Here is a 25,214-nt window from a genome sequence, read left to right on the forward strand (position 1 = left end):
ATGGTTATCCGTTGTGTTGTTCATCTATTTATATTTTTTTCTATTTATATTTCTGTCAAATAGTGACCGCCTTCAACAAATTTAAGATTATGTCACAGGAAAATAACTTACTTGCAAGGCATACATAAATATATACAAATTGAAAATAGAACAAAAATTACAAATGTACAATTAGTTTGATGTTAGTAGTTGCGTTAAATATTAATGCTTTGAAATTGAAGATTTGAGAGAGTCTACTGATGCAATTTGTGATGTTCTTATGAAGTTGTTCTTGGGTAAAAAAAAATCTTCTGTACTGTGTTTTGCAGGATGGAATTTGAAAGCTGTTCGAAATTGATTCTTTTTTGTGGAATTAATTTATTGTTTTTAGGTATTGCACCCTTTTTGTGTTCTAATTTATATAACATTCCAAATCGTGAACCGTTTCTTTTGTCAGAGAGGCTGTGTCCATCAAAGTGTTGTGACACGTTACCAACGCTTGAGGTGTTCCTGTATTTGTTGTTTACACAACGGACAGCTCCTTTGAAGTTTTTCCAATGCTTTCTATGTCTCGTTGTATGCATAGATAATAAACAGTGCAAAGTTTAAAGCCAGTGATAAGTGTAATTTGGTAGATCATATTGGGCCATTCCAGTTAATGTCTGCTAAAGGGGAAGGAATGGTCCTTTCTGAGGGGTGGAAAATTTATACATCTTAGGGTTGTAATGCATCTCCACCTATTAGAAATTAACTGGAATGGCCCATTCCAAGGAAAGAGGACGGGATTGTAGTACCGACAATATGAACATATTCATCTAGGTAGGCTATATGATGGAATACATGTACAGAAAAAAAGAATATGAAATAAGAGTGTATGCTAGCATTTTGTATAAAGATAGTCATTATCCGTATAAATGTGTTAAGAGTCATTAAAAAAATAAATAAGAATGGAACTGAAATTTGAAATAAAGGGCTTCGAAAACTTTAAAAAAAAAAAAAATCAAATCAAAAATAAATAATATAGACGCAACCATTTTATGAAGACATCACAGGTGATTTGTCGATGTGGGCAACCAGTATTTGTTTTAAATTTTTTTTATTACAGACTTTCAGGATTCATTAGTATACAAAACGTATAATAATACATATTCTTTAGCCCTAACGGAACTGAGGAGTTTTTTTTTCTACGCTAGGACGAAATATATGGTTTTCAGTGCAATATTGAATGGTTAGGAAGATAAGTACAAATGTACAATATACGTACAGAAAAGCAAAGTGAACCTAATATATATTTTGGTCTAACAAATACTGTCCTTATAATTTTCTTTAATTCTTGCAAGTTTACATTAAAAAATCGACTTTCTAAAGTCTGTGTTTCGAATAAAAAGCTACAATCGATCATCGTCTATGGGGAAATAATGTTTTCCTTTTGTAATTAAAATGCTGCTAGACCTTCATAAACAACTCTGAAAACCATCTGATGCGATTCCGATCAAATTCAAACATTAGTTCTTGTAGTTTAAACTAAAAAAAAGTAAAGAGAATTAAAAAAGTTGAGATTTCAACATGCATCCGCCATCTTTGATTTTACCGGAAGTAAATTATATTTCCAGCTTGCCTCCATATCTAGAATAGTAAGTTTTAGCCAAATTTGGTGCTTTTAACACGAAGTGCACAATTCTTTCAAATATTGCACCTATCTGCTGGACTAAATCTTAAAAGATACATGCAACAACTAATTCAGTATAAAACATGAGCAGTTATCTTTCCTTAAAATACTTGTCGGGGCTGATTGTATATCCTTCTTTTGTAAACACAAACAACCCCAATTCCTCATCAACCAACATTCAGTGTGTATTATAGAGGAACGTTGCAACATAAATATCTTAACTACTGAAGTTACTTATATGCAACTGTCGTAAAATCGTTTAACTTTTGCAACCGAACAGAAAGTTACGTCAAAGTGTCACTCATTTGACTTTTTTACGATTATTTAATGAAACGAAATTAAGTAGAAGCTGCTAACCATAAATACAACGCTGTTTGTTTATATCGTATATTTTATTACGGAGCTATTTTCATTAAGTGTTAATAATGAGTTAAAGGTAGTAATGTTCGTTGAACATTGACATACTTATTATATGAAGGATATCGTCTTACGGAATTGGTAAAGAATATAAATCATAATATGGCCCGTATACATAAAACTACTTAATCCGAACGGACGGATTTTTCTACATTTGCCACTATATATTTGTAGGTCTTAGTACTATGATTTTATTTGTCTCTGTTTGGTTCGTCTAGATTCATACTAGGTTTTCATACATCAAATTTAGAATGGACATCTTACCTTTAGTGGTTTTATACATATCATGCAGCCACGGAACCTTTACATATAGCGAATAACAGACTATAAATTGCCGGTTACCCCCCCCCCCCCCTTTCCTCGCCAAAGGTGATTGAGAAAAAAGTATCGCACCATTTGTCTTCCTTTGACCGGCAGTGTGAGTGTCTGTTTGGCTATGCTGGATGTTCAAGTTCGCAACCACGCCCGATCAGAATGTGGATGTTGAATCCGATACCTCTTGGAAAGAGAGTGCAACACTCTTTGTAGTTTAGGAACCCTTGCAACAACTTTTAAGGGGTCCGTACTAATCTGTTATAAGACTAAATGTCTGTCCATATCCAACATACTCTCATTTCCTGCATCTTTTCCGACATTAATCTCGGACACCTCTACTAAAGAACCTACCTATTGTATGTATTGTTAATTTGTTCTCGTCCTGGAATATGCATGAACTATTTGACACTGGACGTTAAGTAATTAACTATTTAAAACTTAATCATTTTTTTAAAAAGGTTTATCAGAAATATAAAATGGCATCATATCGATAGAGGCAATATGTATACACGTTATAGTTTGTCGATTTATACTGTTGCAATTTCAATTTATTATGTTTCATGCTGGGTTCAATTTACGCAACAAAACAGTGCGCTGTATACTCTCTTCAATCACTCATTCAAAAAACACCAAGCACCCAAACGACCGGGAATACAAACCTAACCTACATGTATACATTGTTGGTTATCACGTTAACCTGGGTTAATCCGACCAGACTGACAATAACAGCCATTTTTATATGTTTTATCGGTTAACCGAATACTTAAAGCATGTTCAAAACTAACAGATACAAACAGTTTTATAGAAATTGTAATGGAAAAATAATCAACGTCAAAACAATCGATGTTAATAGTATTTATAATTATATAAAAAGGCAACGTTCAACTTCACCTTATTTCTTTGAAAATTCCACATTCATAAATTAAATAATTATTAAGTAACTAAGTTAATCTTAGCTAATGTGGCTTTTATTTTTCTTTACGATTTTGTTTACATATGTTTTCACGTTTTAGGTAACGAATAAGGAATAAGGAATAAGTAACGTTTTTACGTAGGTTTCAGCGTTCTTGCAAAAAAATAAAACAAGATTAATGCTTCAGACACAACAATTATCAAATGTTACTTCAACTTACACATTCATTAATGTAACTGAAAGCGGCCTGTAACAAGGACAAATGTCTACCCCTGTCCAACAAACCCTCTTGTATAAATTGAAATCGTTATTCTGTGCCCTTCATCCCAGATGACCTAACTTACGAACCTTCACCCATTGGAGTTATCTTTTATTTGTTATTCACAAGTCGCCCTCATTGTACATCCAAATAGTTGCCACTGCACAATATAGTATGAGCTATATATAATTTGCTATGCGACACGCGGAATTCGTCAACATTTTTGCCGTTTATGTTGTACTGTTACACAAATTTCCAAGGTAAGGAGGCGGGTTAGGGGCTCACAAACATGTTAAACCAGTCACATTCTGTATGTGCTGTCCTAAGTCAGGATTCTGTTGTTCGTTGGTTGTCGTTGTATGTCTGCCGTAATTGTTTGTTTTTTGTAGTGTATCATTGTTTTTTCACAAATCAGGTCGTTGATTTTCTCGTTAGAGATAATTAACATGTTCCGGATCTTTATAGATTATGCTGAACACTGGTACACACGCTGAAATGTCTCGCCTTCTTTTTTTATTATCAAAATTGAAGTATAATAATGTGGTTAAGGTCAAAATTAAGGTGATAGAATTAAACAGCTAAGCCATTTTGACAGTTCCTGGAGTTTATGATTTGGTAAAAAAAAAATCAGAAATTCGCCAATATATTAGACCAAAGGTGAAACTACTGGCATCATGATCGGTAACTTATCTTTCTTCCTTTGTTTGTATATATATCAAACTGTTAGAAGTATTACCAGTTAAGTTAATTCGTTCTCAGTTGTAGAATAGACAGAACAGGTTACCCTTTTGTTTGGAAAAAATACCCAAATTAAAATGGAAGTAACAGCTACATATAGGACACTGGGAAAATGTTTATACTGTACTTTAAATAATGTTGAAGATGAGATACACTTTGTAACTGAATGTCCACTATATATTGATAACAGAAATGAGTTTTTTACTGAAATTTCTCTAATTGTAATATTTTCAATCTTTAGACAATTTTTCAAAGTTTTTATTGCTATTTACACAAGAAAATTTAAATGTGTATAAATGTTTAGGAAAGTATTTATCTCAAAATCTAGAGATAAGGAGAAGTTCAAAAATAATAAATGCAAATTAGCCACAAATATACATATTTTGAGTGGTATATAATTTTAAATGGTATAATTTAAAGATGTAAATTGTATTATCTGGTTCTGTCCTGGCCTTTTATAGAATTTTTAATAGTATTAAACAATGATTGTTGTTTTCCTATATTATATGTCTCTAATTTATGTCTAATCTTACGTACTTGTATGTAATGTCATGAAAGCTCTTTATAGGGCCCTTTAATTGGAAATAAAATATTCTTATTCTTGTTCTTATTCTTATTCGTCTGTCGCTATGTAAGCAGTAGTCTGTAAAATATATAAAAATAATCTTTACCCAAGCCTTTACTAATAACAATTAGATACATTATATAAATTAATGTGTTCTGTTTATATGCTCTGTGGTGTTAAAATGTTTTTTTTTAAATGTTCGAGTTATCCCTCTTTGTACATAACAGGTCAACTGACTTATTATATTGGTTTCCTGATGAATCATTCCCAATCAGAATGACAGTTATAAGAATGGATGGATGAAAATGTCATATCTCTCTCTTTGTTATGATTTATATGCCTGTTTTAGAATTTGGATTATACTGTTTAAAAGTTTTTTCTCACACTAAGAACCTTAGTCTGTATACTATTCTTTTCTAGAGTTTTTTTTTATCAAAGATTCTATTAATGATTCCATTTTGGCCTCAATATTTTGTTCTAAATAGGTCATTGTTTAAGAATAAAGTGGAACATCGCAATTGCGTTAATATAATATTTAATTTCCTTGGGCCGTACAAATAAAACATTTCAATTTTACATAATAGACTCGTTTTCTAATTCTTTCTTAAATTTAGAAATAGAGTCGACACTGCGAATTTTTGGATCAAGTTTATTCCATTCACGTATTGTTGAGAGAATAAACGATTCAGCAGTAAAGGAAAGTCTACAAAATGGAACAATAATATCATGCCCATTTCGCAACGGATAGTTGGTTGTACTTTGTAATGTACACAAGGAGGTACAAGATTACATAGGTATTCTGGTGCATGCTTTTGGTTCATGTTATAAAACATCTGTAATTTTCTTCTCCTTCTTCTTTCAAAAAGAGATTCCCAGCCAACCTCAGAATATAAAGTTACAGTTTTTGTAAATATTGGTAGACCTCTTACTATTCTCCCGGCCTCTCATTTCAAATTTTCAAATTTATGTGAGTAGCCTATTCCACAATTATCCCACATGTCCGTGACATATTCAAAAATGGGTCGAATAAAAACTAAGTATTGTTTTCTAAATTGTTTCGAGATAATCGGTATTTAAGTTTACGTAAAACATTTATTTTAGGTGTTTCTTTACACTTTTAATTATACTTTCGATATGATTGTTCCATTACACCACTTATGATGCAATCGATTAAAATCTTCTTTAACAGAAACAAATTATAGACATTATAACATATGCCTTCATCAAATTATCATCACATTTAAATATGTTCAGATTTTAGGGCAAAAATAAGGAGTTTTAATAAAAAAAAAAATTTCAGACTGATACTGTGTAAACATTCACTGCAAGAAACTTTAAGTTTTAAATGTATATAACTTTGAGAGGACTTTGCTGCCATGCCCGGCAATGCGCTAAGTTTTTCGCGGGACCATACACATTCAGTATGACTACGGTTCCTTACTTGGAAGAAGAAGTTAATCTATTAGTAAAATACTGAAAAAGCAAAATATCCCGCTAACATGTTTGACTTTGCCATATTCTGTATGTATGCGCCTGTCCCAAGTCAGGAGCCTGTAATTCAGTAGTTGTCATTTGTTGATGTGTTACATATGTGTCTTTCATTCATTTTTTGTACATAAATTAGGCATTAGATTTCTTGTTTGAATTGTTTTACATTTGTCATTTTCAGGGCCTTTTAATACAGACTATGCGGTATGAGCTTTGCTCATTGTTGAAGGCCGTACCTATAACTGTTATTTTCTGTGTAATTTGGTCTGTTGTGGAGAATTGTCTCATTGGTAATCATACCACATCTTATTTTTTTTTACATGACTGAAGGTGCAGGGCTGAATAACCTCTTCGAAAATTGTAAATGCCAATACAACTGCATACCAAATACCATTGACTTCTCATATGTAAGTCCCCTTTTAAAAACTGACAAACACAAACTTTAACATCTAAACAATGCAAAAGTTTCCAAGTCAATAAACTATGGGTGGTACTCCAGGGCCATATAAGAGGGAATGCTATTACAATTGCATACTAAATATCATTGACTTAGTGTTATTGGTTACTCTAAAGTCAGAAATTATTGTGAGGTTTTTATTATTGCGAAAAATGCGACAAAGTTGTAAACCCAATAATTTAATCTCGCATTTTGAAATATTTTATGTGAATTAAACAGGATTTTTCTCAAAATCGTAAAATATAAAATTGCATTTAAGTCTAAACTGACAAAATCTCAATAATAAATGCACACAATAATTTCTGAATTTACAGTAATCACAAATTCAAAATGTAAACTATGCAATTTAAAGAACTGAGGGGATTGGGCCGAAAAAAAGCCATGGAAATGAGATGCATCAACTTACGCGGACAATCACAAAACATGTAAATTCAGCTCAAGTTTCTAAGTCAATAGACCATGACTGAAGAGCCAAATAATCTGGTCGGCACTTAAAGTTAACCAGCGAGGGTCCTGGGACGTTAACCACCGAGGGTAGTAATGAATATTCATCTTTACCGGATGATTGACATCGATGAAAATAAAAACATGAGAGTGATTACCGTGTGTCAACGTCAGATCAAATTAGTTCAATTTAATTGTTAAAATGTGTCAGAAACCTTTTACATGTATATCAGAATCATTGACAATATAAAAAAAATAATTGAATTTTCGTTCAATTGTATTGTTGTGTCCTTAACATGTCCTCATGTTTTTAAACTTATGAAATTAGTTTTGCTTTTTACGCCTACATCTTCAACCTTCTCTGAGACGGCACGATGTGGTTATTCTGGTAATTGGTTAGCCTCCAGTGCCATGGACACTTAAAGACATATTCAGGAAGAGAATATGATAAATAAATAACATCCAACATGCTAAACTTGATCTTAAAAGCGGTAATTGACAGAAAGGCATGTCATCTTATGTACACTGATTTTTACGACTTGCGGCAACCAAATTTTACTTCATACTTGGCGAAAAGACAGCAATACCAATTATTCATTTGTTTTTGTTTTGTTTGTTTGACCCGGACAGGGATGATACACGTATGAATTGTTCGTGTATAATGTTTGAATACTTATATCTCTCGTTTTTATCTCTAGGAAATTCAGAACCGAGTATTCAATTATTGATTTTTGTGACCTAAATTATGTTTTGTCTCTACTGTTACCACCTTGTCCTCACTGTTACTGCCTTTTTTTCGTTCCTGTTACCAAAAAAAAATGTGTAACATAATTTTGACAATCAATATAACTGATCTTTTGACTAAGTTTACAGTCAGTATCATTGAATAGGGACATAATAGTAAATTTTCGTTGCCACTGTCTTCACATTTTTTTTAAGAGAGTTTGAAAAATAAGAAATGTGATGATTTTCCTGAACGTACAGACTATCTGCAGATTTTTTTGGGGTAATCTACATAAACGATAAATGGCAATGTGATTTCAAATGAACACAGCTATGCCACTATACTGTGAGCCACACTTTTCATTGGATATTTTCTTTTCTCTTATCGTTTTTGCTATCAGTTAAAAAAAAGTAACAGGATGAACAAAATTGAACACCAGCTGGCACACCATTTTAAAATATTTTTTTTCTCAGGTGTTGGTAAGATTGCATATTTTGAAAAAAAAAATATAAACAAAGAAATATGCTATTGGTTCTTTAAATTAATTTGCATTTATTTTAATTTTTTTTTTGGAAAAGTTCAAATTCCACATTTGTACTTTATTTTGAAATGACTGAGATGATTCTCCCACTTGCATAATTATCATATTTTAAAGTTATAAAGGGACATAACTGAAGATTAGTAAAATAAAGGACAGTAACAAAGTGTGTACTTGATCTGAGTTTAGTGGTTATACATACGGTGTGTATAAGTTTCATAGCAATTAGTTTAGGCAAACTAAAGTTAGAGAACGGAAACGAAAAATTCAGCAATTTTTCCATTTGTAAAGGGCCATAACATTAGAACGGTTAAAGTGACACCACCAAAACTCAAAATTGATCTGTGGTTTGTGGTAAAAAGCATTGTGTGTGAGTTTCATAACATTTGGTTGAGACAAACTAAAGTCCAGGAACGAAAGCAAAAATTTCAGCATTTTATCCATTTGTGAAGAGGCATAGCTCTATAACGGTGAAAGTGACGCCACCAAAATTCAAACTTAGCTGTGTGTTGTGACAATAATCATTGTGTATGAGTTTCATAACACTTGATTGAGTCAAACTAAAGTTATAGAACGGAAATAAGGACGTACGTTCGTACTGGCAAGGCTAAAATTTAATGCCCCCTCTGCGACAGCGGTGGCATACAAATTCATGGCCCCTTTTTCACTTTCCTTGCTGTTCGCTCATATTCTGAAAGTGTGTATGTACTAGTAGTCAGTGTTTTCATTTTTATAAATACATGCCCTTTTGGAAGACAGTTTAACTTTGTCATTTTTAAAGTATTTACAAGAATAAGTTTGCATAAGAGATGTATAGCCTTTCTGGATAACTCCTGCTACAGTTTGAATGCTAGGAAATTTTCACTTTGGTGAATATTTGTACACATATTGTACGTGTACATGTGGCCAAGGTTTCATTTTTTTGTAATATTTTCTCTTGTTGAACTTGTATTTTTTTAGAGTGTATACTGTCATAAGAAACGCATAGCCTTTCCGAATAACTCATTCTACAGTTTAAATTCTAGTAAGTTTTCAGTTTTCTATTTGTTTGTACATATATTGAAGGTGTGCATGTTGTCAATGTTTTGATTTTATAAATATATTCTCTTTTGTGAGATATGTCTGTAGTGTAAACTACATGTAGCATAAGTAGTGCATAACATTTCCGAAAAAATCCTCCTTCAGTCAACTATAGACCTATGTACTCCTATGCAATACTTTGTGTATTTTAAAACAACATGTGGCATCGTCGGGGGCTTCGTCTTCGTCTCTGAGACGCGATAGTATCTAAATAAAACGTCCTACATTGACTTTGTTATTTGATTTGAGTGCAGGGGCATCACTTTAAATATTTTATGATTTTAATATGATTTGCCCTAAGAGCAGTATCACCCAGCGACGGATCCTGGATCTTTAAAGGAGGCGTAATAAAGTGAAAACATACAGCCGAGCAAAGCGAATCGATTTTGGTAAACTATTTTATGCAAATTTATTTTATTTCCCAATCAAACTAGGGACGTACGCCCGCTGGTCTCCTTTGAATTCGTCACTTCAACACACTGCACAATTATCAATATATCAATTTATCATATAAATACGCAGACATTATCGAGTGCAAAATAACATTCCTTATCACTTGTTTTTTATATTAATTTCATCCATTAATATCAATGAAAATATTTTTAAGAAAAAAGATAAACGATAAGAAAATGTTTTGTCCTGAAAAAAATATATATCAGTAACAAATCATAAAATTCGAAAATTTGTGTTTACGCATGAGGAAGAATATGTCGAGAGATAATCTGCTATATATAGATATAACTGTAATACAAATATTGATATAATATATAAAAAAAACTAGACTATACTGCTAAGAAATAAATATATCTCAGATCTGCAGTGACATCACAACATGTAACTGACCAATCAATGATTAGCATTTTTGTTATGTAAACAATGTTGAGAGGTGATGCGGATAAGATTCCTCTAGATTTTCCATAGACTTATTGCAAATTAATTTAATTGATATATATCGTAACCAGTTGAATATAGTAATTTTACTCTTTTAATACTGTTAAAGACACTATATAATATCTCTATTTTGATTTTTAACATACTATAACCTCTGGTTAAAAAATAATCGGCAATATAAATAATCAGTAATCCCCTTCAAATAGATGAAAAATCTAGAGGATTCCGGATGACATCACCTCCTGACAAATGTAAATGCCAGGATGTCCGGACAAATGTAATACTTATAACGGGGAGATTTGAATGTATTTTAGCACCAGTGACAAAAATAAAATATTTAACACAGATTTCAAAGTTAATTTGAATGTGTGAACGTATTTTAAATTTGCACCAGTAACAAATATCACAACTTTAAAGCAGATTTCAAAGTAAAATTAATTATGAAGTTCAACGTGTTTTTTTCATCAGTAACAAATATCACATATTTATTACAGATTTCAAAGAAAATGTTTTTGTAAATGTATTTTTACACCAGTGACAAATATCACAACTTGAACGTAGAATTCAAAGTGAATTAATTTGTGAATGTAGGTTTGCATCAGTGACAAATATATATTTATTGTAGATTTCAAAGTAAACTTTAATTCGAGAATGTATTTTACTACCAGTGATAAATATCAAAAATTTAACGCAGAGTTCAAAGTAAGTTTTTATTTGTGAATGTATTTTTGAACCAGTGACAAATATCACATATACTTATCGCAGATTTCAAAGTGAATTTTAATTTGTGAATGTAGGTTTTTACCAGTGGTAAATATCAGATATTTAACGCAGATTTCAAAGTTTTTTTATATATTGTTAATGTATAACAACTTTATACAATACTAAACTGTTTACGGAATATATTCAACAATTTCACCATTTTTACAACTTTTTAGCAATTCAAAATCATCTTTTTAAAAGAAAAATACAAATTTACAATAGACTGTACGGTTGACTTTTATGTGGATAGTTATCTCATTAGTAATTATAACGATCTCCTCGTTTTTTAACTGATGTCGGTATTCATTAAATCTAAAAGATGAGATGCATCGATATGAAAGATGTTAACAATGAAAACTTAATGTTTTTTTTTTTGCGTTTTCCCTCTATTGATAATTACATAACGAATGCAAATTAAGAAAAAAACACACATAGACACAAGTTAATGTACGGGAACACATAAATGTGACGCATTAAAATGTCTAACTTATTCAAATATTCAGTAAACTATTTTAATAAATTTAAACATTCTGTACGTATGGGCCTGTCCCAAGTCAGGAGACTGTAATTCAGTGGTTGTCGTTTGTTAATGTGTTATATTTTTGTTTTTCGTTCATTTAAAAAAAATGTACACAAATAAGGCCGTTAGTTTCCTTATTTGAAATGTTTAACATTGTCATTTCGGGGCCATTTATAACTGACTATGCGGTATTCAATTTGGCTTTGCTCATTGTTGAAGGCCGTACGGTGACCTATAGTTGTTAATTTCTGTGTCATCTTGGTCTCTTGTGGTCTGGAGAGTTGTCTCATTGGCAATCATACCACATCTTTTTTTAGATAGTAAAACCGTTTTTTCAAAATCATCAAAATTTTAGATTACGACCTTGACCTTGACCTCAAATTTCTGCCGGGGGACAAAGGACATCAGATCAAAATACTTTTCTGTAACTTACAGCGCATGATTAACATTTATATATTAATATGTCAAAAAAAAAGGGGATATAACTCTCATATTGCTGTATTATTTCAGCACAAATTTAACAAAACATTCAAAGGATACAACGAGCAATTTGGAAAAATATTTTTTTTTTACGGTTGCAAAGGTGAAGTAGAAACAAGAAAAGCGTGAACAGTGACATAACGATATCAGGAGGAAGTGTGCGGGGTCAATTGCGAAAGCGTCTTCAGTGTTCGATGTCATGTACCATTTTTTTCTTCTCGATATTTTGCGAAACTGAAAAAACATCTCAGCATACAAAATGTGATTGAAGGAAAATTTACAACAAAATCAAAAGGTTTTTCCACCAGAAAGTCGAAAGACATGATAATTAACTCAAATGCTGAAATATACATGTCATTCAATAAATTTGACTCCCTTTTGTATGTTTTTATGCAATCACTAGTATCCGATGGTATAAAATACCGCTTTATAAATATTTTGATATGAGCGTCACTGATGAGTCTTATGTAGACGAAACGCGCGTCTGGCGTACTAAATTATAATCCTGGTACCTTTGATAACTATTATACAGAAGTAAAGATGTATCACTCTCACTGTCTGGTATGTGTTATACAGTCATTTATTTCTGAAGCAGTTTGTAGAGTAATATAAAAACATCTTGTCATGAAAGCTGATTTCAGTCTTTTTGTGTATTCTCTCCTCTAATATGCGTTATAATGATAGTTAGTTTTGAGCGCTATAACAGAGTAATAACGTTTTTGCACTTTCACTAGTTGTGTAATGTAAAGGGGTTCTACCGAGATCATCACGGACCATTATGTCAGCTTTATGCTGAAGCAACAGAGATAGTATCTCCGTATTATTGTTGATAACTGCTAGATGGACAGCAGTTAGTCCGTTATTGTCAGCTATGCTTACTGTAGGTGTCGGCTTTCTCCATACACATTCTCTTTGATCAACTTGCAAACAGTCAACATCGGACTCATCTTTCTGGGTCAATTCGTCATGGAATAATATCTTAACAGCTTCTAAATTATTTACTAATACAGCGTAATGTAGGACAGTCCATCCGCTCTTTGTTTTATTATCAATAATATCGGATGAAATATTTGATCTCAAAATATCTAAATCGTTATGTCGGACTGCTTTATGAAGTTTGGTCTGGTTTAAGTCATATTTAAGAATTAAAAGGGTTAATTGATAAATGTTTGAAGTGACTAAAATTGGGATCTTCATGTCAAACCATCCTCGAAGATTTACACGTGCTCCATTGCGTAAAAGCAAGCGTGCAATATCACAGCGACCTAATTTAACTGCTATAAATAAAGGTGTTTCCCAAAACTCGGAAAAACAGTTAACGTCTGCTCCAGTACGAACTAATTCTTTTACAATACCTAAGCTTCCACCTAGGACAGCCAGAGGAAGGAATGACTTAGACATATAACCTCTACCGAGAATACATTTCTGTTCTGAGGTGGTAAATGAGCTCCAAGCAAATTGAAATAATTCATAACAGCCGAAGGCAACTATTCAGTCCATTAGTGTACTTCTGTTGACTTTAGCCACTAAAACTCGACTAATGACATCTTTTTTATCACGAAATTCATCAATGGACACAGTCTTAAAAAACTCCTGAAAAATAGACGGATGGAAGCTATTTCTTCGCTCCGAACTAACTTTAGAAAAGGGTTTTTTGGATCCAAGTGTGCTCTTGTTTTTTTCTAAATGGATTCCAAACGCATGGACAAAGTTTTTATTCTTTAAAAGTTGACTCATCAACAAATTTGAAAATCTGCCATTGTTTATTTCGGTCCACAACCTATTATACAACGGTTTAAGATGATCCTCGTTCAATTCATCTTCCTGAATTATCACAATATTTTCACCAACACTTTCATTTTTGTTTTCATCAGAATAAATTCTGACTCGATCTCTTATAAACAAGATATTACAGTCTGAAAACATTTCTTTGGGATTCATAGTACAGAAATGCCAACTAACGGTCTCTTCAAGAACATCGTGAATAAGTCGGAAACTATTACTGTCCATTGTGAAATACGATCCTAAAACAGAAAGTGCACTATCACCAAGTTCTCTCTTAGACATATTTCTTGGAAGTCCACAAGTCTGCATTATTTTGTTAATTTTCTGATCACATTCACTTGAGTCAATGTCAAATATGTTTCTGCTGAGTGAACCGTTAAACAGCACACACAGCACCAACACGCAATATATCTGTTTATTTTCATTACTCATCTTATTCAGCTCCTCCTTTAAAAGTAATAATGGTTGCCCAAAGAATGCAATTCTTTTGCTGAATCTGTCTTCATTACTTGAAACTAATTTGCATATAAGAGGAAACTCATTATTCGTTTCACACATTATATCTACCTCCACTTTTTCAACTTTTTCCTCCAGATTACGTCTCCGAAGGTGTTTTAATAATATGTTTTGCTTTTCGTCTTTTGAAAGAGCATAAGGCTCACACTCTAAATTTATGACTTCTTTGTTTAAAATTGTGGAAGCTTTTTTAAATCTTGTATGGAGTGCTATTTGTAATCTCATTGTGCATATTATTTTCTTTGAACCTATACCCGTGTTTTCAAAGTAGGTTATTAGTTTTTCGTTGATCTTTTCCCAAGTGTCCAACATTGTCGGACTTAAGTTGTATTTACCAAGAACATCATCAATAAGAAACACTTGTTTATTCTGTGTTGTGTATTTGAGTATATCCTCTGGCGACTCTACGGGAATAATTTCAAATCCCTCGTGTATGAATTTTAATGCGATATGTCGAATAATTGCAGTCTTTCCTAATCCTGAAGTTGATGTCACCACAACACAGCTACAATCCTTTATTTTTTCATAAACAAGTTCTGATCCCTGTGTCTCATAAAAAGTTTCATCATCTTCTATCCATGTTTCAACCAAAGTTGCATTTGCATCTGTAAAAATCATATATTGACTAACTAAGTTGTACCTCCGAATATGGATTGCTTTCATATTATCAAGCTTTTAATTTATTTGACACGATACGCAATAACTATTAGGTCTGAGACCACAATTGTCGTCCCTTGATTTTACGAATATAGTCCCTAGTGTTGACAGTGGGTTACTTGCCAATGTTTTTTTTATACCCCTTCCAAACTTATTTCTCCATGTTTTATGCCTCCAATTGCAAGTAGGGGGTTGAAATTACACTGTGAAAAAATTTGGGTCCAGAATTTTTAAGGAAAGTAGTGATTTGGGCCAGCTGAAAAAGGTTAAAAATTAGCACTTCGGAAGGTGTCAAAAGAATTCAAGACGCCCTAAACATAAAATTGTCCATATTATGAGTTAGAGCCGATGAAGTTTTCTATAATTTTGATATAATTTGTCCCAAAAGTAGTACAACACATTGTAAAAATTTAATTGAGAAAGCGCAGGTCGGATTTTTTAAATTTTCATTTATGTTATAAAAGATATGCACTACGAACTAATTGTGGTCTCGGACCTAACTATGCTTATTTTTATAGTTAGTTGTTCCTAACATCCTGATCGTGTTGAAGTTTTAAATATTTCGATATAGAAGTATATTCAAGCAAAAAATGGTAATCCTAAATTTGGTTACACAATGTATTTCACATTTTCAAGGGGCAAATCTCTGGTTAACAAATTTGAAAAATTCAAAGCGTCCGCGATGCACTGTATAATAATGACTAGTTAATAGCTTATTTGACGCAGCTTGATACTCATCATTTACCGAACCATGAGCAGATGGGACATGTATGGACATAACATTCAAGATTGATTAAGCTTTGAATTTGGATTGTGCATATTTGACACAGCATAGGTTTCATGTGGTCAAAGAACTGAAAATTTTAAATTGAACTTTTATTTAAATGGTCCAATATCCAAAAAATAATTACAAGGCATGGTTCGAATAAGCATATCAGAATAGTTTTTTTTATGAAATCAAACACAATTTAACTGTGGACATTTTAACCTCAATGTAAAATCCAAAATGTAAATACACGTTTAGAATAAGTATAGTAATGAGCCCATGTGTTTAATTTTGGTTAGAATCAAGCAAAATTTCATTTTGTACCCCTATTTGACCAAACTTAAAAATTGGCCTGAAATAAAAAATTGGAAACATGATAAGATTCAGCATATAAAAGAACCTCTTGCATTTATTTTTTGTTAAAACCAAACTAAGCTTAAGTTTAAACACTTTGGACCTTAATGTGAACCAATTTAAAAACCAGTTCTAAAATCGAAAATCTAAACACACCGTTAGATTCAATATATCAAAGAACCATGTGAAATCTAAATAAAGTTTAATTGTGGTCCTTCTTTACCTTAATACGGACTAACTCGAAAACGTGCCTCAAATTGAAATGTCTAAGTTAATTGTAAGAAAAGTTATATCAAAGATCCAAAAGATGTCAACTTCAAATGAAATAAAAACAAAAGAATAATTTTGAACCCTTTAGACCTCAGTGTAGACTAAAATATCGGGCTTACATAAGTATCTATATACAAGATTATATTCCGCTTCATAAAGTATATTAACTAAAGAATTTGAATTTAGACCGCACTGAAATTAGTAAAACAATATGCGATTTCTAGAAAGTGTTATACAAGTATAGGGGGAGGATTGAGATCTCACAAACATGTTTAACCCCGCCGCATTTTTGCGCCTGTCCCAAGTCAGGAGCCTCTGGCTTTTGTTAGTCTTGTATTATTTTAATTTTAGTTTCTTGTGTACAATTTGGAAATTAGTATGGCGTTCATTATCACTGGACTAGTATATATTTGTTTAGGGGCCAGCTGAGGAACGCCTCCGGGTGCGGGAATTTCTCGCTACATTGAAGACCTGTTGGTGACCCTCTGCTGTTGTTTTTTTATTTGGTCGGGTTGTTGTCTCTTTGACACATTCCCCATTTCCATTCTCAATTTTATTGCTTTTCCATAATGGTTAGGACCATAACCCCCCCAAAGGTCAAAAAAAAGTTATATGAAAATATTCGATAAAATTGATTTATTTATCCGTCATACCATTTAAGAAAGTAACCTATAAACCCAAAGCATGCAAAGGGTCGGGAGTTTTTTTTTTTTGGTTCACTGCATTCTATAATCATTTGTAAAAAAACATGTCCCTATACTAAATAATTTATATATGGTTACTTAGTTAAACACAAATTATTGTTTTGAAACAAGAACAATGTTTGTTTCAGCATTTTTATGGCCTCTAATTAAAAAAAAACCTAGCTAAGACAATCTTCTGTTTGTGGTATGTAACCTTGTGATACAATTTCCTAGAGATCCACATATTTATTCTTTAGTTATTTTCTAGAAACCAAATATTTGTAATCGACGAAGACGACGATGATAACGTCACAACAGTATACGGAAATTTTTGCGTTTGTATAAAAATATATCCAAAATAATGCTTATTTTGTCAAGTTTAAATTGAATATTTAACGAACAAGTTAGCATGAGCCGACGTTAGGGTGCTTTCCGTTTTATGATTGGAAATGAATGTGAAGTTAAAAAACAAATAATTTATTACACTGTAACCCGACCAGCGATTAGGCAATTCAAACTGGTTTTATTGATAAATATTGAAACAAACCTTCGATGTTTTTAAGAAGATTTCCTTTCGACGCAACAGTGCTAACATGAACTATCTGATCTTTTTCCTTTTCACTATCCTTGTATACCTGTTGCCGATGTTTCTGTTCAGCGTTTTCTAAAGCCTTTTCAAATATTCCTTTGGGATTCATAGTACAGAACTGCCAACCGACAGTTTGTTCAATAACATTGTGAATTTGCTCGAAATTGTTACTGTCTTTTCTGAAATAAGATCTTAAAGCAGAGAGGGCGCCATTCTCAAGTTCAATCTTAGAAATGTTTCTTTGAAGTCCGCAAGTTTGCGTCATTTTGTATATTTTCTTATCACATTCATCAGAGTCAATGTCAAACATATTTCTACCAAATGAGCCGTTAAACATCATACATAGCAGCAAAATACAATATAAGTTCTTATTTTCATTACTCATTTTATCTAGTTCCTCATCTAAAAGTGATAATGGTTGCCTTAAGAATGTTGTTCTTTTTCTGAATCTTTCCTCATTGTTTACAACTAATTTGCAAAGAAGAGGAAATGCATAATTCGTTTCACACATTAAATCAACTTCCCCTGTTTCAATTTCAGTTTCTAAATTACTTCTCATCAGGTGTTTCATTAATATTTTCTGCTTCTCCTGTTTTGAAAGACTTGTAGTCTCTTGTTCTAAATTTATGACTACTTTGTTCAAAACTGTGGTTGCATTTTTAAATCTCTGATGAAGTGATATTTTTGATCTTAGTGTACACAATATTTTTGTTGAACCGTGTCCTGTTTCTATGCTGCTTATTAACTTTTCGTTGATTCTTTCCCAGTTATCCAACAGTGTCAGATCCAAATCGTATTTACCAAGGACATCATCGATAAGAAACACTTGTTTTTCATTTGTTTTGTATTTGATTATGTCCTCTGGTGACTCGACGGAAATTATTTCAAATCCTTTCAGTTTATATTGTATTGCGACATGTCGGATGGTGGCGGTCTTTCCAAATCCTAAATTTGATGTCACCAAAATACAGCTACAATCTTCCATTTGATCATAAACAAGCTCAGATCCCTTTGTCTCATAAAAATATTCATCATCTTTCATCCATGTTTCAACCAAAGTTGCATTCTCCTCTGTAAAAGTAAATATACAGTCATTTAGATGCATTTGGTACTGACATATTGAGCAAAATCTTTAAATAAGCTTATTTTAACGTTAATAAGATTATAAATTATCTTTCATAATGGAAAACAAATCTGTAGTTAAAATGTTTGGTTGTTCTTGGAAGTTGAAATGTCATATAGTTTAATTTGCTGTATTCTCAAGTTATTAATACAAGGGGCATTATCTATATACAAAATGATCAATTTCAACATTTGTTTACTTCGGGCACATCGTTGACAAGATAATCGACTGTCATACTAGTGAGATGTTAAGCTAGTTATTAGATCAGGTTTAATCCAGCATTCTCTACCCTAAGAAAATGCCTATATCAAGTAAGGAATATGCCAGTTGTTCGACGTTTTTGAGCTTTTGATTTTGCCATTTGATAACGGACTTTCCGTACAGAATTTTCCTCGCAGTTCAGTATTTTTATTGTTTTTTTTTACTTTTTAGTAATGATTAACTACATGTACATTTCAGAACTAAGTCATACTTGAGTTACTGATAAACTTGAGAATGGAAATGGGGAATTTGTCAAAGAGACAACAACCCGACCATAGAGTACACAACATCAGAAGGTCACCTCCAGGCGCAAAAATGTGGCGGGGTTAAACTGAACATACAACTGACCATGAACACATTTTTTGTATTTTCCGTTTTCCTTTTATAAACGCAATATATATTTATAGAACTGTATGCAACTGTAACTCGACCTGCGTTAAGTGACTTCAAAATGTTTATATTGTAAAACTCTGACACAAACCTGCGATGTGAATCGGAAGATTGCCTTTCCTGTAATGGGAGAAATCACTTTCTATTTGTTCTTTTTCCTTCCCACGATCCAGATACACTTTTTTAAGTTGCTCCAGGTCATCTTTAGCTAATAATTTTGCTTGGTCTCCATCAAGATCGTAGTTCAATATTTCAGTTACTTCGTTTGGTCTTTGACCATTATTTAAAATTTGCAACGCCTAAAATGAGAACGGTACATAGTATACGAGTACTTGATGAGGATGATGAAAAATACCTAATAGGTCATATCCTTCTAAACATTTATCAGATTTTATGTTTTTATTTTGAAAAAAATCACATAATTCATGTTATCACTTTTATCATTTGTAGAAGTTGAAAAGAAGTAAATTAAAATGAATCAAATATTGAGGTTTATGACGCTCTTGTTTGAAGTGCATTTACAAGGGTATACATTTCACAAAATATCGTCTGTTTTTAAGAATATATCCGCTCACGAATACTTCTCGCAGTGTTTCTATAGTCACAAACCGTAGCTGAGACCATGATTGTACACCTGTCATTGTCCGAAGATGTGAATTAATCTTAAACAACTGGTACATTAATAGAAGCTGATGAGCTTCATGCTGTTACATAATTATGCAATGCAATGTATGACATTGGACATATAAACAAGCATTCAATTGTAGTGAAGAAAACATTTGTCTAACAATAATTTTAAACTTTTCCTACCGTATTCATTATATATGTGCAAGCCATCTTTCGGTAGTTTTGTGATACTATTTTGTTTGAGACATTTTTTATTGTTTCATGTCGGGAATATCGTTAAACAATAATAAAACATGTGCTTTGGATGTTACTTCATATATTAAAATGAAGATTTTCTGAACCAAACAAGTACGTGTTCTTTGGTTATTACAATTACGATGAGGAATATTTAAACAAAATGAATATGCATTTGCTTTGACTAAAATAACGTACCGTCTCAACCATAGTTAATTTGTCTTGGAATTCATTGTTATCAAATGAAGTAACTGTTGTATGAGCCAACTGGTTTCTGTACCACTTCAGGGTAGCAAGGGCCTCTCCCGGTAACGTATAATTCGGATGCGGAAGTCGATCCCATCCATTCGTAGGTGCAGGTAAACCTCCTATATTACGTAACAGACATATCATCATTGTCAGATCAAAGTCCTTGGAAGAAGTTGCTAGAAAAAAGGATAGAAAGTGGACGGGTCAATTTCAGAGGAATTATTTGACACTTCTGATATTTTCGAGAAAAAACTTTAATCTTTTAAAAACAATTAACGTATCAAACTATAAGATGTAGAGTTGAAACGTTATTTCGTATTTCGGCGTTAGCAGTATATGTAAGTTAAGTTGGATTAATACTGTAATATTAAATAATTTGACAAATTCAGAATATTATTTGGAAAAAAAGGATTGATATTCCAAACCAAACAAAAGTTATATCCGAATATCTACCATCTTTCTGATGCAAAGTCATTCATTCAGGTTATAGGTATATAAACTCATAGATACCGTCTACAAAAGCCTCATCAGTAACGCTCGATTGAAAAAAAACTAAGAGGCCAATTAAAGTACGAAGTTTGAGTGAATTCAGGACCGAAAATTCCTACAGCTAAGGTAATTATCTAATTTTGAGGCAGGAAAGCCTTGGTATTTCCAAAATGCAGAGTTTTGGTTTACAGTTAATTTATATGTATGACCATACTAATGATAATTCATGTCAACATATAGCTTTTATAATGATATGATGTGTGCACATTGTTGAAAGTACTTATTCGGTAACCTTTTACATTGTAGCGTTTACATTTTCTTATGAGCTGTTTGGTTGATTGTTGTCTCATTGGCAATCATACTACTTTTTTCTTTTTTTTCCTAACGTAACAATGTCTTTCTTTCTATATTTTTTTTTTATTAGTAGAGCATTATTTTTTCACACATACGATCAACAAAGAATCTTTACATGGTTCAATAACAAGTGCTATTTGTCACATTCATTAGTTTGGCCTACTAATTTTTTTTTGAAATAATGAGAGTGCATCAGGAAATTATAAACTTTATTAGTAATGTATACCTGTTGATCCGACTCCAGCAGTCATAGGTGGAGGATATGATGGCCATATAGTACCAGGGACACCCCTTAGAATTTCTAGTTGGGCTGCATTGATTATTCTGGATTTGTTTAATTTCATGATGGCATTCATATTATTGTTAATAGTTAAAGCTAAGTGTGCCGGTGGAAATTCGACATCAAAGTATCGCCTTGCAATATCAGGAGATACTTTAAAGTTAAGTAAGAAAAATCTGGTGAAGTTTTTCTCTTCTTCTGTAAGTTGTGAAATTGACGTCATTATAAAACGTGGATACCTCTGACCTATAAAAAATATTCAGCAATGAACTTTGTTTGTAATCTTGGCTAGCATTAATCACCTGTTATAAGAATAAACTGTGTTTAATTGTTTTATTATACCCTGCTCAAGATGATGATATCATCTTTTTTATAATACTAGTATGTATATACTTTCACATAAAAGTGCTTTGGAAATTGGCTGAAAGGAAAAAATACAACAATTTTAGAATTTTCTAGTGGATGTCAGCATGTCTTTTTTGGGTCCAAGATATCATATGTTTTTTATATTCAGATTGTCTAACAAAGATATTAGTAGAGAAAATAGCTGATTGTGAATTAATATAAACATTATTTCATAAACAATCGACTACGACTGATTTTGCTATTTGATAATGGACTTTCCGTTTTGTTTCAGTAATTCTGTATACTGTAAACCAACTTATTTTTTTTTTTTACTTTGTATTATGCATGTAAACTTCTAGACTTCACAGTATAGTAAAAGTGCAGAAGCAGACATTTATTCAAAAAATGTCTAAGGGACATAATTTTGCAAAATATCATAGCCGAACGTCGTGTTTTATCCGAACTGGCCTTTTTTTCCGATTTTAGCCCCCACATACCCCCCCCCCCCCCCAATAATCTTGAAATGAACACATAATAAACTACGTTGTTCATTACCACTTTGTGGAACAATATTCATGGATTTTATCTAAAAGAAGAAAACGCGACACCCAATTTCAACTTATAAAATTTTATAAATGTGATCGAAAAAGATTAATTTACGAAAAGCATTATGTACGTTAGTATGGAGTCACTTTACTTTAGTGCATAACATCGTACTTTAGCGTGATTATCGTACATTAGCGTCCCCTTCGCACTTTAGAGTCCTACATATTATATATTTATCAATACAAAAATTTAAAAAAGGTGAAAAAAAGGTAAAGACATATATTATTAAAAATGCTACATGGCTGGACTAATTAATGAATAATGGGTCACGCAGTTGCCATCTAATCCACTGGCATATGTAGATATTGATGCATATGTAGACATTGATGCTTCATATGTGTTTTACACACTTTAAGAACTATCTGTGTTTCACAAAACGTCACCTTCGAAAGGGAAAAAAAGCAATAGTCATGCTAGTTAACTTAACATCTTAAAATCAATGCAATAATGCTTTTCGTAAATTAATCTTTTTCGATCACATTTATAAAATTTTAGAAATATTTAGTTAGAACAGATATACATTTAGAATGTCCCCTTTATCATGTGTATAGTGAGTTCTAAGACCGCCGTCCGGTGGGATTCTTGAACAGGACATTTAGCATTGCTTAACTCTTTTCTGTTGTGTATTTTTCATGAGGAAAACCAGTATTGGTGATAAACCTTTTTTTAATAAATATATGTAACTGGTACTAAACGACCAGCCATTTTATACTTCTGAATCATGGTGTTGTACATTTTGATTGATTAACGCACGTCGTTACAAAACCCATAGCCCCTGGGTGTTGCTAACCCATATCCTCGGACGTTGCTAACCATTATCCCGGGGAACTTCATGCAAGTTTTCCTTAGTTCCATGATTACTCCTTGTAAAATATTGAATTCTGTAGATTATCCATAATGTTTAGAATTAAATATTCAACTCATTAACGATTTTGTCCTATTATATGCCGATCATTTACACTCATTTCATTAAATGCATCACTTGACTGCCACATTTTCAAGGAATGGGACTACTGACCTAGCTATGCAAATGACCCACGTTGACGTCATACCATCTATGACGTAACTCTCACAACATTGAGCGCCAAATTTGACTCAATCCAGTTTCTTTGTCTCCGTATTGAAAACGTCTTATACTTGACTACCTGTAGGGTTCTATCAAAGGTAGTACCCTACACCCCGTAAAAAATATGTAAAATTTCCAAAACACTTTTTTAGATAATGAAAAAAAAACGTTACACTTTGTACCCGAATTTTCATTAAACTCGCTCGATTCGGATTAAGACCGGGGATAAATTTGTTATCTACGTTCATATCCGTAGATATGGATATTTTAACACCCTGAAGTACCCTGTACACCCTTCGGCTACGCCTCATTGTGTACTGGGGTACTTCAGGGTGTTAAAATATCCATATCTACGGATATGAACGTAGATAACTTATAATATGCTTATACTGTAAAAAATAATGTCTAGCAAATATTAAGAAACATAGGCCATATAAAAGTGATGGGTTGAGAACATTAGTTCTTAAGAGGAAAAGGCCCTATACATTTTAAAATAAAAGAATACAGACCCTAATATTTTATATGTTTCTCTGTGTATTGAGTATACTAATCTATGTCGAACAGTTGAATAAGAAAATGCAAACCAAAAATATTTACTTACCTATATCTATCTTATCATTTCAATCAGTATTAAAAGAAGTAAATATATATGAACTAGTTTCTCATTAATATGATAAATATCACTTATCGAAACAAAAAATACATAATCTTCACGTTTAACCAAAATCCCTAAAAGTTTCTCGTGTTTACATGAATTAACAGTTTCAACTATACATATCAGGATATTCCTCCTTAAAATCACACTCATTCTGAACTCTAAACTTAATATCAACAAACTTCACATAGTTTAACCTATTTAAAATTTCCATCTTCACTACCAAATAATTTGTGTAAAAAAATTCGACATCTCCTTATAATACACATATTGATTTTTTTAATGTAAATAAGCGACACAATAGTTGTTATCAACAGCCTTTTAGATGGTATACTTTTAAAACTACAGAAAATGAATTCATTTTCTAAACATGTGTAATATGTGTGCGTTATCATACACATCAGCACTGAATCAATAGGAAACAAGTAATAGCTTTTCTAAAAATAAAATCTTGCAATTCTTATTTGAAAATAAATATTTAGTTTTTGTTCAAAATGCATTGTTTTTGTGAATAAATGTGTTGATGTCCACATCGGTTCTTTTTTTTTTTAAATTTCTGTTTTTTAAAAACCATTAAATTATCAAAAAAGGGCATATAGTACGTGAACAATATTGACAGAACAATAGTATATGCAATGTAATTCATACTATAGACATGCACACCAAACATATCATT

General features: G+C 32.1%; 2 protein-coding genes across 3 annotated transcripts; both read right to left on the bottom strand.

The window, feature by feature from the left end:
* Nucleotides 1-12,535: 12,535 nt before the first annotated feature.
* On the bottom strand, nt 12,536-24,937 carry LOC139503174 (uncharacterized). 2 transcript variants are annotated; one of them, XM_071292908.1, is made up of 6 exons: nt 24,485-24,937; nt 21,813-22,112; nt 20,693-20,919; nt 19,725-19,932; nt 17,818-18,930; nt 12,536-15,145 (listed from the first exon to the last, which is right to left on the bottom strand). In XM_071292908.1, the coding sequence occupies exons 2-6, from the start codon at nt 22,087-22,089 to the stop codon at nt 13,731-13,733; spliced, it is 3,240 nt and encodes a 1,079-aa protein (XP_071149009.1). In that variant the 5' UTR covers nt 22,090-22,112; nt 24,485-24,937; the 3' UTR covers nt 12,536-13,730. The 2 variants fall into 2 exon arrangements, with proteins under 2 accessions (XP_071149009.1, XP_071149010.1); XM_071292909.1 differs by having other exon boundaries at nt 24,736-24,914.
* Nucleotides 12,924-13,640, bottom strand: LOC139503419 (putative ankyrin repeat protein RF_0381). The gene has a single exon (XM_071293199.1). It carries the CDS (start codon nt 13,638-13,640, stop codon nt 12,924-12,926), a length of 717 nt encoding a protein of 238 aa, XP_071149300.1.
* Nucleotides 24,938-25,214: the final 277 nt, after the last annotated feature.

Source organism: Mytilus edulis, chromosome 14, assembly GCF_963676685.1.
Source record: "Mytilus edulis chromosome 14, xbMytEdul2.2, whole genome shotgun sequence".
In the NCBI taxonomy this organism is placed as follows: domain Eukaryota; kingdom Metazoa; phylum Mollusca; class Bivalvia; order Mytilida; family Mytilidae; genus Mytilus; species Mytilus edulis.